The 17,192-nt window shown below is 39.9% G+C and overlaps 1 protein-coding gene across 1 annotated transcript in view; it reads right to left on the reverse strand.

Moving 5' to 3' along the window:
• Positions 1–17,081, reverse strand: part of EML4 (echinoderm microtubule associated protein like 4) — a gene marked incomplete at its 5' end in the record, with an annotated part of 89,498 nt that extends 72,417 nt beyond the window's left edge. Inside the window, 2 exons of the mRNA XM_009871190.1 lie at positions 12,730–12,878; positions 16,985–17,081. Of these exons, the coding sequence (XP_009869492.1) occupies positions 12,730–12,878; positions 16,985–17,081 (246 nt within the window). The remainder of the gene's footprint in view (positions 1–12,729; positions 12,879–16,984) is intronic.
• Positions 17,082–17,192: the final 111 nt, after the last annotated feature.

Genomic DNA, 17,192 nt, shown 5'->3' on the forward strand with positions numbered 1-17,192 from the left:
AGGGACACATTAGAGAGCTCCTGCAGCTCCCAAAGCCACAGTTATATCGCTAAATACTTCAAAGGAGAACAGGAGAGCAAATCCTTATGCCCTGTAAGGGTAAGCTGCCATCCATCAACCTCCTCAACCTATCCAGTGAGATGGTGGAGTTAGACATTTACCTCTGTGACCTCTGCTGTGGAGGCTTCACCCCTAGACAGGGCATGGAGAGGCAGAAGGACCCCCAAACTCAACCTCATCCCAACAGCTTGTCAGAGGTCGTAGCTGTATAAATGTGGCAAGAAGGTTAAGCCATTTTGCTGATTCAGAAACAAGTAAGGAAATGGGCTGTGCATGTTCAGTGGGAGAAAAGAGGTTTCAAACCGCCAGCAGCTGATTTGCACTGCAGAGAAGGCACGTATGACACAGCGACTGAACGAAGTTGGGGAGCAGAACATCACTAGGAAATTAAGCATATTTTAGTTGATCTTCTAAAGAACACAGTAGCACGCTGGGAAGACATTTTATTGCTCTTTATCACCCTACAGAAGCAGCATCTGGTTCAAGTGATGACAATCATATATTACCCTGGCAACTACTAGAGAATTAAAATGAATGATTCCCAGCCCAAATACCTCACCCATGATAGCAAATATTCAATTGAACTTCAACATGCCCTTCTTGGCACTGTCTTGAAAAGTAAGACAACTAGGGATTAGCTTAGAAGAAGATGCCTTGAAATTAAACACAACTGCAATCCTTGAGATGATTTTGACACATCTGCACAATACAAGACTATACTTCTTTTTTTTTCCTCCACATAGTTTTCAAAATCTCTTCCAGATTTCATCTTCTGTTAAAAAATACATTCTTACAACCTAAAGGATTGCTTCAAAAGAATTTTAAACTAAAAGCATTCTTTTCCCCCTTCAGAGAGGAACGAGCTCTTACACAAGTACAAAGTCACTTGTAAAGCAGAAATTCATCTCGTCCATCCCTCCTACTTCTAAACATCTGTTCCTTCCCTTGTGCTGTCTTGAACACCTATCCAGGCCTTCCATGAGCCAATCTCAATTACTAAAGCAGAGGGAGAATTATTCTTTTATTTATTTAAAGAGGGAAACCAGTTAAGGGAATACAGCAAGAAATTTTTATGACGACTATTGATTCATTATTCATTTTAAAACTCAGTTATTTTTATTATCTAAGCATTTCATTATATAAGCATCATTTCTGATGTGCTGATCATGTTTCCCAAGCTGTCCATAACCTGTGCCTCTAAGGGAGCCACTGGGAACAAAAGATCCATTACGAAAAAAGCATCACCTGCAGTGCTTCCTGGTAGTAGTGAGGAGACATTCACACAAAAGTGGATCTAAGGTACTTAAGTCTTGAAAAGTGGTTTAAGATAAGAGTATTGGTACTCAAATGACTGGAAAACCATCTCAGATTGAAACATATCATGTTGTAACTTTCAAAGTAAGATGTCTTGCTATTTTATCATAGTTCACTAATTTGATTTTTAATTTTAGCTATTAAAACATCAACTCTTCCTCTGCTTTTGGAGTAAGCAGGGCTGTATACGGGATGCAGAACTCATGAGACAACTGGACAAACCTAAAAATTAGGCTTTATTTTTCACAGCCAATGAGCACTATGCTGGATGGGTGTCCTCACATTCAGATGCATCCAACCACTCCGAGCAGAGAGAAGAAAGCAGCAGCTCCAACCACCCCTTAGGCTTTGGCGAGGCACGTCAAAAGGGGTATCCAGCACATGCTAATGGTACTTAACAAATCTTCCAACCCACATATCACTCTTCTCCTCACACGTCACCAACCAGGCACGTGAGGATAACAGCACTGGAAAAGTATCACCCTTCATCACTCACTGCCTGGGAGAGACCTGAACTGATTGCATTTTAAAAAAAAAGAAGTATCTTGCTATTGAACAATCTATCCTGGAGGCTCCACAACAATTCCAGAGCATCCATTATCACTTCTCTGAGTCAATTCCTCCCAGCCCCGACTAAACATAAGTAAGGGCTTCATTTTAGACACAAGCAACATTTCAGAAAAACAAATTCTACTCTAGCACATGGAAATTTAAGCCACAGGGTGGAAAATCCTGCATTTTATCCAATAAAGCCACACAAACCACAGATATTTTTAAAATCCTGCCTGCCAATGCACCCACACAGTTTTTTAGGTTTTCTCCAGAGGGTTACGAGTCTTTTCTTACAGAAATGCAACAGAAATTACTTGGACTGGTATGAAGCTCTGGCTTGCAATTTCAGAAGGTAATTGGCCCAAAAGCCCTTTCTCACTAAGACTATAATCTATCCATGTGTGCAGGAAGGTACGTATTTGCACAACTTGTGATTTTTATTCTGAAGAGCAGTGAATAATTTGACTCTGGAAGAGGCTTATATTTCCAGAGAGATAAGCAATAGATTTGTTTTCCTACTATATTAAGTGAAAGAAAATTCTCTGTAGTTTTCTGCAGCTCACTTGTCTTGTGAATGGCTTACAAATGTGTTTATAAAAGATCAGGAATTCTGTTCCATATCTCTAAAACACAATTCTCTAAAATAAATAAAATAAAAAAACAGACTCTACATTTTTGCCCACAGTATCTCCTTCACTTCCTTCAAATGCCAGCACACATACAGATTATCTCGGTTTTGTGAACGACGTGAGCCATGGAAGGAATGTGAGAACAGGAATTAAAACACACAACACACATACACACACAAGATTAAAAAAGCTTCTTCCCCTTTCCCTCCAAAACCAATATTGTATTAATTTGTGATGTGTCCCTAGAAGCTAGATCTGGTGGCATGGAAATGAAGTGGGAAGTTGTTCTTTCTTGCAAATACAAAACTCAAGTCTCTAACACTCTGCATGACTCCACATTTTTTTAACCTCCTCTCCTACTTTTTCATTCTCATTCCCTAATTTCCCAATTTTTCCATTTAGAATTATAAACAGTGTGCTGCTTGATCTGGGTACAAACAAGTCACTGACTCCAGACAGTGGTCCCCAACTCACGGCTACAAAATACGTGGCACGTCAGTACTTCTAACACTAGCTAAGCCTGGTATTTTTCCTCTTCCACCAATATTTCTTCAGGTTTTCAGGAAGAACATTTGTCGTCACACCGCTCACTTGCTCAAGGTTGATGCTGCACGAGGACCATCATGTTGAGAAAACTGTCTTTGCAGAGCAGCTCATTAGAGTGTTTCATGTTTCATAGTCCAATCTTACCGTAGCCCCCTGCGTGCTAGTTAATAAAAAAAGATGTATTACTCTCCACTAGCCTTTCATAAGCCACATTAAACACAAGTCTACACTAAGCCGTGAATACATTTGCACAGATCTTACTGCAGAAACAAAACATAAAGTGAGAGTGCAGCGGACAGTGCATAGTGCCTTAAACGAAAGTGATTATCCCAATCTGCATCTTTAATCATAAACCATGTAATGAGATTATTATTCACTCTAAAATATAGCAATGCAATTCACCATGTTAACTGATGTATACAGAACTTGGCCATAAAAAACCAAACCAACAACAAAAAAAATAACAACTCTCACTCAAGTATGAAAATCTAGACTGTGCCTAAAAACCTCAGTCAAAACCGTGAAAATGTAATTTACGCTGTTAAAAATTTATGCATGACTTGAACAAATGTAAACTGGCCCATCTGGAATAGATCAATGGACCTACCTTATCTATACATATAGATACATGAACACCCCAAAACTCAATTTAAAAAAAAAAAAAGTCATAAACTATAAATTTTAATCATTAAAGCATTGCATTTATTTTGTTTTTAATAACCAAAAAAGATAAATAACTACACTTGACAAAGTTTCCTTAGGAATTTTCAATTAAGCATGACATGTACTCTATACAACTGCAGTGTTTTGTCTGGAGATGATCCACGAGCGGATCCTACCCTAGTACACGAATATTCTGCAATGCAACAGTCACTGCTGATCTTTGCTACTTGCGAACTGGTCTGTGGTTTATTTCAAGCGAGTTCATGCCTGTGAGCCTAATACTGCACCATTACGTTACAGAGAATATCACCCGTGTTTTCAGGCAATCTCATTTTAAAGGGTTCGTCTGACATGTAAGATGATCTACTGCTTCACCCATAGCAATTAGCAGTTCTACTTGTGTATGCTAAAGCGATTTGTGCACACAGGCTTTCAGATTTTTTTTTACCTGACATGAAAACGCAAGGGAAAGAATGAAAAGACGATACAAAAACATCCTGAAAGACAACTTTGTAATAACCACAAATTATAGCTCTCACAACCAAAATATTTTTGTAATAATCCTGTGCACCTGCTGCTGTAAACATTCATTTTTAATACAGATAATCTAGAAATACATCAGCATGAGATTCACAGGGCACAACTCCACCCATGCAGTATTTGACCCACGTTAAGTCTTCAGCTTGCCCATGTCTCCAGTAACTGTTATTATTTATTGCGCACATGGGTTTTAAGAAGAAACAAATCAGACTTTATACTTGCCAATACTAGTTTTGATACATAGATCCAGAAAACAAAAGAAAGTCAACATACACACGTCTCATATTTGACACTGGTCTCGATGTAAGTACCTGAAGAGGCAGGTAACCATCCCAGCTCTCTCGGGTATCCTTCCCCGACCACACGCTTTGTATCAACTCCACACCCATTAAGACACATCCTAAAAGTAAGACCATTCATGGGGTTTTCATCAACCGCTACTTCAAAAGCTTCGTGTTTTAAAACTATTTTTCTTCCCCTAGCACTGCTTAGCTCTTGACATTCCTGATACTGTTCTGAAGCTTAGGACTCTTCAACGCTTGGTCTTCAACCAGCAGGACGTGTCCTTACCTTCCAAAATGGCATTTCTGGCAACCAGATGAGCAACCGCTACACTCCATAGACAGAATTTTTGGTGGATAGAGGCACCTGCTTGGGAATTCCCTTATAACTAGCTCAGCTGAAATCTCAGTCACCCCCAACTCTTTTTAATACCTGATGTCACCTTATTTTCATGTCACAGTAAGAGAAAGAGAGGGGCAGAGAGCATCTTTTCTAACACATATACTTGGAATTTCACATAAATAACCACAGAGACAGCTGCAATGAGCTGCTCTACTGCAAATTACACGTGCATTAAAAATAACACTTTAACACACACATATTAGTACCCCTTTGTCAAAAATATTTCATGTTGTGCTAGAAGTGTTAGAACATTTCCATGATAAAATGCTAACTCAAAAGTTACAAATTAATGATTTTGCCGAGCATGGAAGTACATAGACTAAAAATTTCAGTGCCTGGACTTCCTTTCCCCTACCCTCCTCCATGCCCAAACTGATCTAGTTAAACTGTATAAGAAAACAAATTTTTCACACATTGAAGAGAGGCCAGATTTCTCAGGTCTTTCCTCTTCACCAAGGGCTCTGCCACCACTCATCTCCCTGTGCCATGAGTGGATGGCAGCCCAGCCACCCATGGAGAAACTCAACCACCTCCAGCTTTGGAGAATGAAGGAAAAGCCAGACACCACGTGGGGCTCCAGGGTGGCTAGAGCTGGACTCCCAGAGCAAGGAAGCACCTCCACCTCAGCACTCCCAAGGCCACACGAAGGAAGAATCTGCACGTTCTGCTGACCCTGAAACACTGGACGGGAGCGTGGAGAAGTGCTGAGCTCCGTGCCTCACATCAGCAGCAATCAGGCCTTTGAGACATCCCACCCATGCACTTTTTTTGAGGCTGTCCAACCTATGGGCTTTGACAATCAAGTCTTCCAAGTTTCAAATTGGGCAACTGCTTAATTAGGAAATTGGGTAATTAGCAGATGCTTTTGACCTTAATCTCTCTTAACTTCACTCTTCATCTAACTGTAAGCATCATCCCACACCACATTAAGTGTTAATTAACGCTTGTGGGCTACTGAGCCACTGCCGAAAGTGCTTTAGCAAAGTCAGTGCTGAAATACATGCACTTCTTTCAAAAGGAAGACTAAAAGCCTTGACGTAAAATTAACATAGGAAGCCAAGTAAAGAAAATTAAGTCAATTCAAAATACTGAGCAACTGCTTAAAACACCGAATGATAATGATAACCATGTTCAGGATCAGACAAAACTACCGCTATCCAAAACATGACAAAAGTTCAGCAAATATCGCAAAATTCACGAAGAAAAAAGGAATAATCTGAAATACTCTGGTTTTCCTGGAGTATTTTGCAAACTCGTTTACACACCAGTTATGTGGCAGGTAAATTAGTTGGCCTGAAGACTTGTAAATGGAAAAGGGGGAAGGAGAGAGAGAAAAAGGGGAATATAAAAAAAACCCAAACAAATAAAAACCCAAACAAATTTCAAATAGAGCAGCACTTGCAGTAATCCACCTTTCTCTGCACCCCTCCCCCCTCCCCCCAGGGCCACTTTTTTTTTAATTCCTCTTGTCAGTGTGATGGTGCTAATCACTTCTCAGAGAACTGCCTGTGTGTTTAGCATACCTTTTTTTCCAAGCATTTAAGCCCCCCTGTGAGTTTCCAAGCTATATTTCCAAAATATATTTCCAATGTATTTTTTCCAGTAACATGCAAATAAAATCCAGTTTGCAAAACAGTCAATCTTTAGATTGCAACATTGCAGGGAAAGACAAACATTCCTCATCACTGCAATGGATCTCCTCTGCTGCAAAACATTTAAATCATTAGTACCAACGAACTTTTAATCCGAAACTTATGGAAACCTCCCAACATCTCAAACATTTATTGCTTATTCAGGAAACAAACTTATCTGAGGTTTAGTTTGTGGTGTGCTTTTAACAAGCACATTTTTACCCGAGAGGAAAGCTATTTCTACTCTTTAAGCTTGCTGTATTCTCACCAATTCTAGGGTATAATTTCAACAGTAAAACAGAAAAACACTGAAATTATCAGTGAGATAATATCAGGCAAGGCAACATACCTTCTTCTTTTATGGATATAATTTTACTATGCAATGTTTATTTGCAAAATTGTAATCATCTCAAACCCTGAAACACAAATAATTTCTAGCTCCTGTTATCTATCAATCACATTAGACATTATCTCTGTAAATAGAAGTGTTGGAACATTTCTGAAATTTGTTATACTGGCTGCTTCAGTGTGCTTCTTTTTTCTTCTTTGCCCCAGGACTCCTAACTATCTAATTTGTGACATCAAAAAATACCACTGTACAAACTAAGTTACTTTGATCTCATTCTGTGCTATTCTAAGGCACTCTATCATAAATGCCACTATATAAAACTCCAAGTCAGGAAAAAAGAGTCCTGGCCTATTTTATTAATTTCTGAAGAAACACGATTTTGTCCATATTGTCCACTTACAAATCTGGGATGTACAGGTTGTGCAGCTGCCAGCAGTTGCTCGTGTTTCACAAGCAACAGGATGTTATCTTGCAGATTTAGTCTTACGTTTACACAAGAAGAATAGTCTCCTATTGCAATGATGGGCATGCATGCAAAAATATCAGTATTAAGGCATTTTCACATAAGAGAGATTCTCTTCTTCGTATTTGATGTGGACACAGCGAATGCTATCGTCACTCATTTTCATCCTCCTTCACACTTAAGGGAAAGCTGCCCAAGGCTGTCCTTTGAGGTATCATTTCAGGCTCAACATTCAGCTTTGAAGTGGAGACACCCCTGCTCACCAGCACTCCTCCAAATTCACAGCAAATCTCTTGTGGGTGCCAGGGCAGCAGGGCAGGATGAAACACTTTTCCCATGGGACACAGCCCTGTCACCCTCTTCCCAGGGAGGCTGGCAGCTCCTCATAGGCCACCAACACACTGCAATTTGGTTTTGTGGTGCTGACACCCCCTTGGGCACTCGAACCTTCCTCTCCCAAATCACTCCTCTCCCCTGCGGGGAAAGCATTCCCTTCCAGCTCTGCTGGAAAGAGCAGGATCTGGCAGGTTTTTGTGCTTACACCAGAGGAGGAAAGAGGGACCAGGGCTGGTATATCCAGCAGGGTGACTGACAGCTCTTATCTCTCCAAGTCACAGGACACAGTGATTTCAGATAAAGGTAAAATCTTTTTGGAAAGAGACTTAACAACTCACTGCCTTATCTTACTTTTCTGGTATTTCAGGTATAGGAATTCCTTCATCTTACAGCCTTACGCAGCCACTGCTTTATGAACTCAATATCAGAGCTCATTCAGCAAAATATCAACTTTCTCTTGGACAAGCTAAAGTGACCTGGAAAGGGTTATTGCCCTTCTTTGCTTTTTCTTATTCAAAACCTAAGGATGACAGTATGCTCCCTTCCATGTAAACAGTAAGCTCTACTGAGAGACCAGTCTTCTGGAGGGAGTGCTAATCCCAGTGCTAAATTTTCTTCCATGACCACCCATCAATGGCTGAAGCGCCACTGCAGCAGTTGCACCCGTGTGCCCGTCACACTCTGTGCCAGCAGGCAGCATCTCCTGCAGAAGGGACCCCTTAGTCTAGCCCTTGGTGGAAAACATTATACACTTGTTGATGCAGCAGGAGATACTCTCTTGCAGTCATTAAACCTCTCATGTATCTCGTGGGCAAGAACGAACATAGAGTTTTGCTGCTGATATTTTTTAAAGTCCATAGTTTCTTGGGAGCGTGAGACTAAACCTCTCTAATCACAAGCTACATCCAACACAACACATCCAACAGCACTTTCCTTCTACCACGACACCTCCCCAAATGCTGCAACTGCTTGCAGTTTTGGTATTAAGGGAACATCTCTACAACAGCTACCACTTACTCCAGGTGGAACCAAATCAGCTTTTGGTTTGGGGGTTTTTTTGGATAGAAAAACTAAAGCATCTCCACACAGACTAGTCAGAATACAGAGGCTCCTAAGCTATCCACTTAGTTTCAAGGATAAAGCACAAGCTGCATGACGCCCACACAGCCAACCTGTTAGGTGGTATCTGCAAATACTCATTGCACATTAGTCACAATCTCCATTTCAGTTACTACAAAGGAGCAAGTATTGAGAAATAAAGGGAATTATCTGCATGTTACATGCCATAGAAAACAACATTTCAGATCAGACAGCAAGCAGAAATACCTATACCGGCTTAAGTCAACAGCCACCCACGAAAAGGGGAACTGAGCATAAATACAATTAAAAACCTGACTAGTTCTTTAGTTAAGCTCCTTTTGGTTTGTTATGTTAGCAATTAAACAGGCCAGTGAAGCTTTGAAGTTAACACCTATAAACAAGGTGTGGGTGGAAAGTGTTGCTCTCACCTTTCCTGCCACTGCGGCTGCAGCTGCCTGACAGGAGACCAACTGCCCAGTCATCAATCCTGCCTCCTGCCACACGCTGCATCTGAAGAGCTGGTGAAGTATTTAGCTTTTACTATATTACACAGAAAGACACTCTTCTAAACAGTTCAGACTGCAGATCCATCATCGAGTGCTCCAACATTTTACTCGGCAAAGACACTATCAGCAAGTTTCCACAAATGCTCTACAAACAAACGAGGTAACTGTGAAATTAAACTAACTTCATTCACGAAGAACAGCACATCAGACTTCTAAATGTGTGACTACTAAAAAGCTATCATTGGACTGCTTCCACAGAAATGAATTAATAAAAATGAAGCCAGTTTCAATGATAGTTACAGTTGCTAATCCTGGCACTATTATGCCTGCTATGGAAAACTCCACTGGAAAAGGAGGAATTAGGTCTCATCTTCATTTAGGCTAAGACACAAAACAGAATTGATTCGCCTGCAAGCAAACACAAACACACAGAAACAGTTTTATGCGATGCTCCAAATTCCCAGAGAAAAGTCAATCACTGTACAGAACCATTTTGGACAACACAGGCAGGCTAAAACCTTCTAAAATTTCAATTTGAATATATTTTATGTCAAAGTCCTACACAACACTGAAGTGTCACAACTGCTATTGAAAAACCATTTATTGAAAAATTTATTATTTATTGAAAAATCATATGAAACTACCCTGAATACATGCATGGAATTTGCATGAGAAAAACATTTACCTTTTCATGGGGAAAACCTTTACCTTCCTTCTCAAAGGTTGCTGTGGGAAAACACGTATATTTCTAATGCAGCATGTTTTACATGTGAAATCAAAAGGGACCATATTTCTATCAAAGTTGCTTAAACACATCATGTTTTGCATTATAAACGGCTTACTTATGTGTTCTTTCCACAGATGAAGCCTCTGAAGCAGAAAAATCTTCAGGTTTCTTTTCCCACTATTTGTTACAAAGCAACAGATAAAGCAAACATCACCACAGATAGCAAGGGGCCTGACAGTGGATGCATCTGACGTTAGAAATGATCAAGTACTACAAATATTTGAAGATTTAAACCTGGTTGGGACTAAGTAACAGCAGTGTCACAAACCAGGACTAAACTGCATTTTTTTCCCATTTTTTTCCTCAAAGAAGGCACTAATTAATCAAGAACTGGCATCAAATCAAAGGCTCCTCAGAAAGAAGAATCTTTATGCACCAAATTACACAAGTTCACAAAAAGCTGGAATGTTTTGCTGCAAATGTACGTGGCCAGGCTCTGTTTTGCTGTTCAACCTGCCAGTGGCATGCTGGCCACTGCTCCCTTGCAGATCTACCTCAAAAGCTCTTCTCTTCAATGCACTTGGCGTTCACTTCCAGATTTTTATAGAAGACCAGGAACAGCAATGCTAGGCAAAGCCCACCTGCATCCCACAGAAAGAAAGTTTATCATTTCATACTAACACACCTCAAACTAACGAAGTGAAAAATATACTGGAAAAAACTACATGTTCTAAGTCTCTAGTGTCTGAAATTCATTCTCTACTCTCTTTAAAATTCAGGAGCTTTCTGTAACTTTCTTTGGTATCTGTGGGCTGAACTATCTAAAGCCCAAAAGACAACAGTTACTCTCAAAGCAGCTATCATCTTAAAGCACAGAATTATCCAGTTTATTCCTTAATACTTAAGACTAATGCTTAATAAGGGTGCGCAGAATTAATCAGCTACACTAATTCAGCTATTTATATGCATAAAAGAACCATCCAGCAGCACGCTATTTCTGCTAGCCAAAATAACAGGATTATTCATGCATGAATCCATGAAAAGGATCCCCCCACCACAACAGAATACATCAATAAGATCAAAATTGGTTTATATGTTTTCAGCATCTTCTAATCTTTCCAATAATCTTATTTTACAAATTTTATTTATTTATTTATTTTTAGCATTAGCAGGGAAGAATTAGAACTGAGCTAGGATGAGCATCTTCTTTGGGCTACGACCTAAGGTACAGCCGCATAAACTACAAGGGAGTGAGGCCAAGAGGGAGTTAACAGCATCACAGCTTCCACTTAGGCACAAGTTCTTACTCAAGACTAAATGTCAGGTTATTTAACCTACTAATCCACATTTACTAACCTACTGTGTCAACACACTGTAAGTTTCCGCCTTCACTTAGCCCTCTGCAACTTGTGCAAACCCACGCTCTAACTAGGTGTGACCATCCTTTGCCACCTCCGACTCGTGTAGCAAAAGATCTTTGTATGAGAGGACTACACAAAACGCAGCCTGGGCACCTCTGAGAGCTCAGCATCAGCCCACAGGTGGAGAGGACGAGGGACCTCGCCCCAGCAGCGTCACTGCTCTGGTGCAGAGGGAGCAGGGCCAGGAGTACAGCTTTGTGTTTTTAGACCCTCTGAAGAAGAGAAAAAGGTGGGGAGAGAAAAGCAAAGGCAGAAAACATGGCATCTAAATTCTATCTGGTTTAATGATGCATTAGAGCATCGTCTCATCACACAGTATACAACCGGGACTAATGACTGCCATGTCTGGTCATTCCTTCTTCACTGCTCACAGGGCAGCACCTGCACATCCAGCAGTTTTTCGGTGTTTCTTCACAAGTTCTGCTCTCTGAGCCACTCTGGCTCACAGCAGAAGGAGCAGGCTGAAGCAGCACTTTAGCTCTGCATTCTGCAAAAGGGAAATTTCCAATGCTGCTTCTTTCCTGATTAATGTGCTTATCTGTGTGAAGCAGGGGTGTGACGTAGGGGTCACAAAGATACTTTTTTAGGCTTCTTAAACTGGACATTACTCAAAATCTGAGAGCAAAGACTCAGTGCTGAGAAAGCATGTGCAGTCTGAACCTTTTCATCTGACCTTTAAGGACAAGTTTGCTGCATCATCTACACCTTTGATACCTTGCCAAATTTGATACTTCAGTAACTTTGAGCACGGCTTGCAGTTACTTCACCTTGCAACTACTTTCTGTGACTTCTAAGAAAATGCAGTTGCGCTGCATACGTCTCCATTATCTTCACAACCCCCTTTGATGACTAAGACATATTCCTAGAACTGTTAGAAGCGAGACAGAGGCCTGAAAAGGCAAAGCAGAAGAAACGTTACCGAAATACGTAACCACATTTTGAAAGGTAACTACCAAGTTACAGAAATGAGGCTCTTCCATCCAGTCAGAGTAAGTATTAACCTTCTAAACAGCCTGAGATGAAAACCTCTATGGTCCTTTACAGTATTTGTAATTTTATGTTGTGTTTACATAGCACTGCTGCTACAGTGCAATACAGCAGATAGGTTGTCACATGCTATAGAGTAATAATGCAGCTGTTTAAAAAAGTATGTACCAGACATACTCTTTTCAGTTTCTCAAGTGAGACGTACGTGAACAGATTTTCGATGAGCTGTGTACACGCAAACCTGTACGGCACATCTGCTGTTGGTGATGTGCAGAGTCAAACACCCGGCTTGACAGAGAGGGATCCCCACGGCTCTGCACGACGCCACCGCACTGGCCTGCTCTGACCAGGCACATCCCTTCTCCAGGTAATAGAGAAAGCGGGTAGTATCTGAAGAGGAAACAGCCTTTTGACAACAAATTTAATACAATGAATACTGGAAACGCTAAATCATCTAGCTTACCACTCACTTCATTAAGCATAGCCTCAGCTAACTCACAAAGCAAGTCAATACCAAAAATTCAAAAGAGAAAGGAAAATAAAACCTGAAGCTTACCAAAAGTTTAGTCCAATAGTGCTTAGAATTAATCAATAAAAGCTTCATTTAACTCTATCAAATTCATATAAGATGGTAAGCATACAAATCTGATAAGGAAGTAGAACTTAAAAACAATTATCCCGCAAATTCTAACAAACTAAGAGGCAGTAATGGTATTTTCACAAGCTATAATGAGACAGGATTTCATTTCTAGAGATAAGACAAGGATCCCAGCTGAAGATGTTGAACTAACGTGGAAAATCAAACCAGTGAAGAGTGGTAGGTGTCATAATTTCCTTCTATAAAGTATGGTACATAAGTAAAGAAGCACACAAAAGGAGAGTAATATCCCATTCATTTCTACATTCAGAAAGCCCCATTTCAGGCATTTAAGCCCTTCAATTACAAGCATGAACAGCCACGTCTACAAAAATACAATGCTTTGCATTAATTTCTTGGTGACTATTGATGATCCTCCTGGTAGGGACCAATTCACTTTTCTGTCAGGGGATCAACAGGAAGCAGAGAATTTTCTGAAAATACAGCCTAAAGCGTTTAGACTACTGTAACCTTGGGGAGAAGGAGTCCCAGCTCTTGTGGAATAGCTACATTGCAATTCATTGTTTCTAGAAAATAAAACACTGCCCAGGAAATTCACTGTGGCTTTTTAAGCATGCTACTATCAAACAGGTTTTTATTTGGAAAAAGGAAAGTAAGGTCAGAGAAACTATTAATGTATTTCTAGCACAGGCCTGTGGACAACAGTATTCTGTTATAGCTTTTAATTCTTTAAACCACCTCACTAATATAACTTCCTGATAGCAAAAACGCTTAAATGAATCTTAGGCCACTCGGCAAGCACGATCCTCATTCCTCAGCACAAACGGCTGCTAACTGAATGTGGATTTGGACCCATAGCAGCGCTCCCAGCACATCAAAAGCCATCCCTGGTTTTGCCAGTCAGAATTCTCACACTGGGTAAGCCAGAGTAGGTTTACAAAGTGGGGATTCTCCCCTCCTTCATAAAAACAGATCAACTGATAGAAGGAGCACTTTCTCTGAGTCTGGTACTTTTGGGGAGGTAGAAATGATAATGTCAATTGATTACTTAATTACTCCAAACAAATAATTTAAACTAGTTTTAAAATTAGTTGTGACAGCACTGTCCTATGACATAGTCAGATTATGTGTTAAATACACTGAAACCTGCAGCATGTTAAAGTTTTAATCAAACACTGAGTGTGGTAACATTTTAGCTAAATTAACTGAGAGGATATAGACATTTTAATTTTATCTTTTAATAAGTATTAGGATAGTGATATGGAGTTTTACATTTAGCATCATTATTATTGCCAGCACTTAGAGTAAAAACTTAGCTGAGAAGTTTTCAATGCAATCACAGTAAAAGCTCTCTCATTTAAAAAGGCCTCCAACAAATGTTGATAGACTATAAGAAAAACACTCTTTAGGGAGATGCAGTCCCCTGAAATATGCTGATACTTCATTTGTTTAACTGGTCCCCATCCAGTAGCTAACTATTTTTGGTAAAATATCGAGCTGAAAGTAGGACTTCCATGTCAAATTTGTCTATTTTTGCCTATGTAACAGAGGCAAGCCCTCCAAGGCACAGTGACACCTCCTCGGTGAGCAGCACCAAGCCCGAGAGGGACTCGGTGTCACCCCTGAGGAAACCCTGCAGAGCCACCACACCACTGTCACTCTCAGCATCAGTGCCTCTACAGCGACCAGCAAACCCCCACTGCGAAACAAAACCTAACCACACTCTCTACCAGTTATAACATTCAAGATAAATGCATCCAAATCAATTTGAGAGTCTGAAAGCAATGAAGTTTACAGATTTGGGGACATCGGTGGTCTTTTTTTTTTTCCATTTGTAAATACTGTTTACACTGCTAAGTGTTACTGGAGGCAAATATTTAAATCTAGAAGTATGCAAAATGAAAGATTTTTTTGCAGGTAAATATTTTCCTAAGTCGAACTGAAAATTTCTATCTTGTTCTCTATCAGCTAAGCTAAATTCTAGCCCAGATCTAATTTGATAGCTAAAATCATTCCAAAGGGTAACGTTATGACATAACCTTGGTTTTAATTATAAAATTGCTAACTAAATACAAGCAGAGAAAAAGAAGACATCCCTACTGACATCAAACAACCTTTTTAAAAAATCTGATTAAGCTGCCTATCAGCATTGATATCCCATATGTTACAAGGGAGTACTAGCTCTTCACTGATGAATTAGGAATTTATTTTTAGCTTTGGCAAGAAATGAGCTATTGGATGTATGTACATTGCCAGCTGTGCACAAAACAAATCACAATCAAAGGTAAGGGAGAGACGTTCCTATAGAAAAGCATATCACTACATGTTATGTAATTAAATTTAAAAAAAGTTATCCCTCAGAACCTCACTGGAAATACCCTAACATTAATACAAAACCTTAAATCTTCAAATAAACCAAGAATAACTATTTATGGTCCCCTCCAAAAAACCTAAATTCTTTCTACAGATTAATCTCAGGCTTTTTTCCTACTTGTTGCCATTACAAAGTTGCTAAAGCCCTCAAGGTCAGGAGCTCTCGAGGATGAGGTTAGAAATTTCGTATGAACAAAGCACTTGTTGATTCTCCATCACACCGGTTTCTTATCGCTTTAAGTCTGCTTGTCAGTCAACATACATTCCTCAGAAGATTTTACATAAAGGTACATTAAGTCTAATCATGCACATAGGAATCAAGCTTTAAATCAGCAGAATTACACTGTAAAGAGTAGCCAACTCTACATTTTAATTACAAATGCTCTTTAACTCTTACTGAGCAAAATCCTCAGTCTTTTGATCAAGCTTTCAGTCAAAATTATTTTCTAAGATGCAGAAAAAAAATGAAGTAGAACATACATGCTGTGAAATCCATGCATTTCCTGGACATTTTTCTGCTGGATTTCTATACCAATCTCAAAGGTAGGTCCATTACGGCACACTCCATTCTGAAATTCAAGATATGCCTCAAGCTCAAGTCTGAGACACTGCACATTTTTTTTACAGATAATCACAAAAACTCCCGGTAAAAAACATCAAAGCCAATAGAAACGCTCTAGCACAAACCCCTATTCATCAGTAACAAAGCTGGAAGTTATAGGCATAAAAATCACTGTTCTTTAGAATTTTCTTCTGAAGATAAACAGTTAAACATTAACCTTTCCTTTCGACCATAAAAATCCTTGCAAGCCTGCAAAAGATTTTACAAAGCACTTGTAATTTTCAAATTTCCAATTAATCCTCCCTCTTTCCTGAAGGCTGCAACATCCTGAATTCTAACCCAAATGCTTTGAATTCTGAAGCAGATAAAGCACAGTGCACTGCTCACTTTAAGAAAGTACAACGTAGCAAGGTCATTCCTTTCTCCCACTAAAGACAGATAGAAAACAATGCACTGAACACTTGCCCGTACTTTTTTAAATTTTTTTTTTTAAACCTCAAACTTTCCCACTCAACATCATATTTTAAGTCAGGAGAGTTAATTTTTTTTCTACGCAAGATGCTGTATTCATATCAAAGCCGCACGGCATGAATCAGCAAACAAAGAAGAGCTGCTCAGTGACGTTTGTTTCATTCGCAATAACGCATTTCTCCACCGGATACAAGGGCAATACATTTTGTCTCTGCTTCTGTTGGTGAGGCTTAGCTGTTTGCTTGTTCTTTTCTGAGAGTTAACTCATATACTTTTGGTTGACACAGCTAGAATGCTGCAATTAATTACACAATTTACACTCAAGAGAGGCAAGTTTGAAAGCAGCTGATTAACGAAACCAAGTGTTGAAATATTTAATTTTTACTATGACACTAGACAGGGAAACTTAGTTCTGAAGGGCAAATACGTGTTTTACACACACAGAAAAACAGAGCAAGGCGCGCAGTTGAGTTACGGCTCTGAACTACCCACGTTGAATGAGCCTTTACTGCCTCCTGCCTGAGAGGCCCGCAGGCAGCCCACGCTTCCCGACGGGGGCTTCCTCTTACTTTTTTATCCTTTGTAAAGCCTAAAATTGAAAGGACAAAATGAAAGACCGGACACGCAGCTCTTTTCCCCAGGGTCTCTTGCACAAAACACCTTCCTCTCCCAGTCCAGCGGCCAGGCGGGGGAGCACACC

Source organism: Apaloderma vittatum, unplaced genomic scaffold, assembly GCF_000703405.1.
Source record: "Apaloderma vittatum isolate BGI_N311 unplaced genomic scaffold, ASM70340v1 scaffold436, whole genome shotgun sequence".
In the NCBI taxonomy this organism is placed as follows: domain Eukaryota; kingdom Metazoa; phylum Chordata; class Aves; order Trogoniformes; family Trogonidae; genus Apaloderma; species Apaloderma vittatum.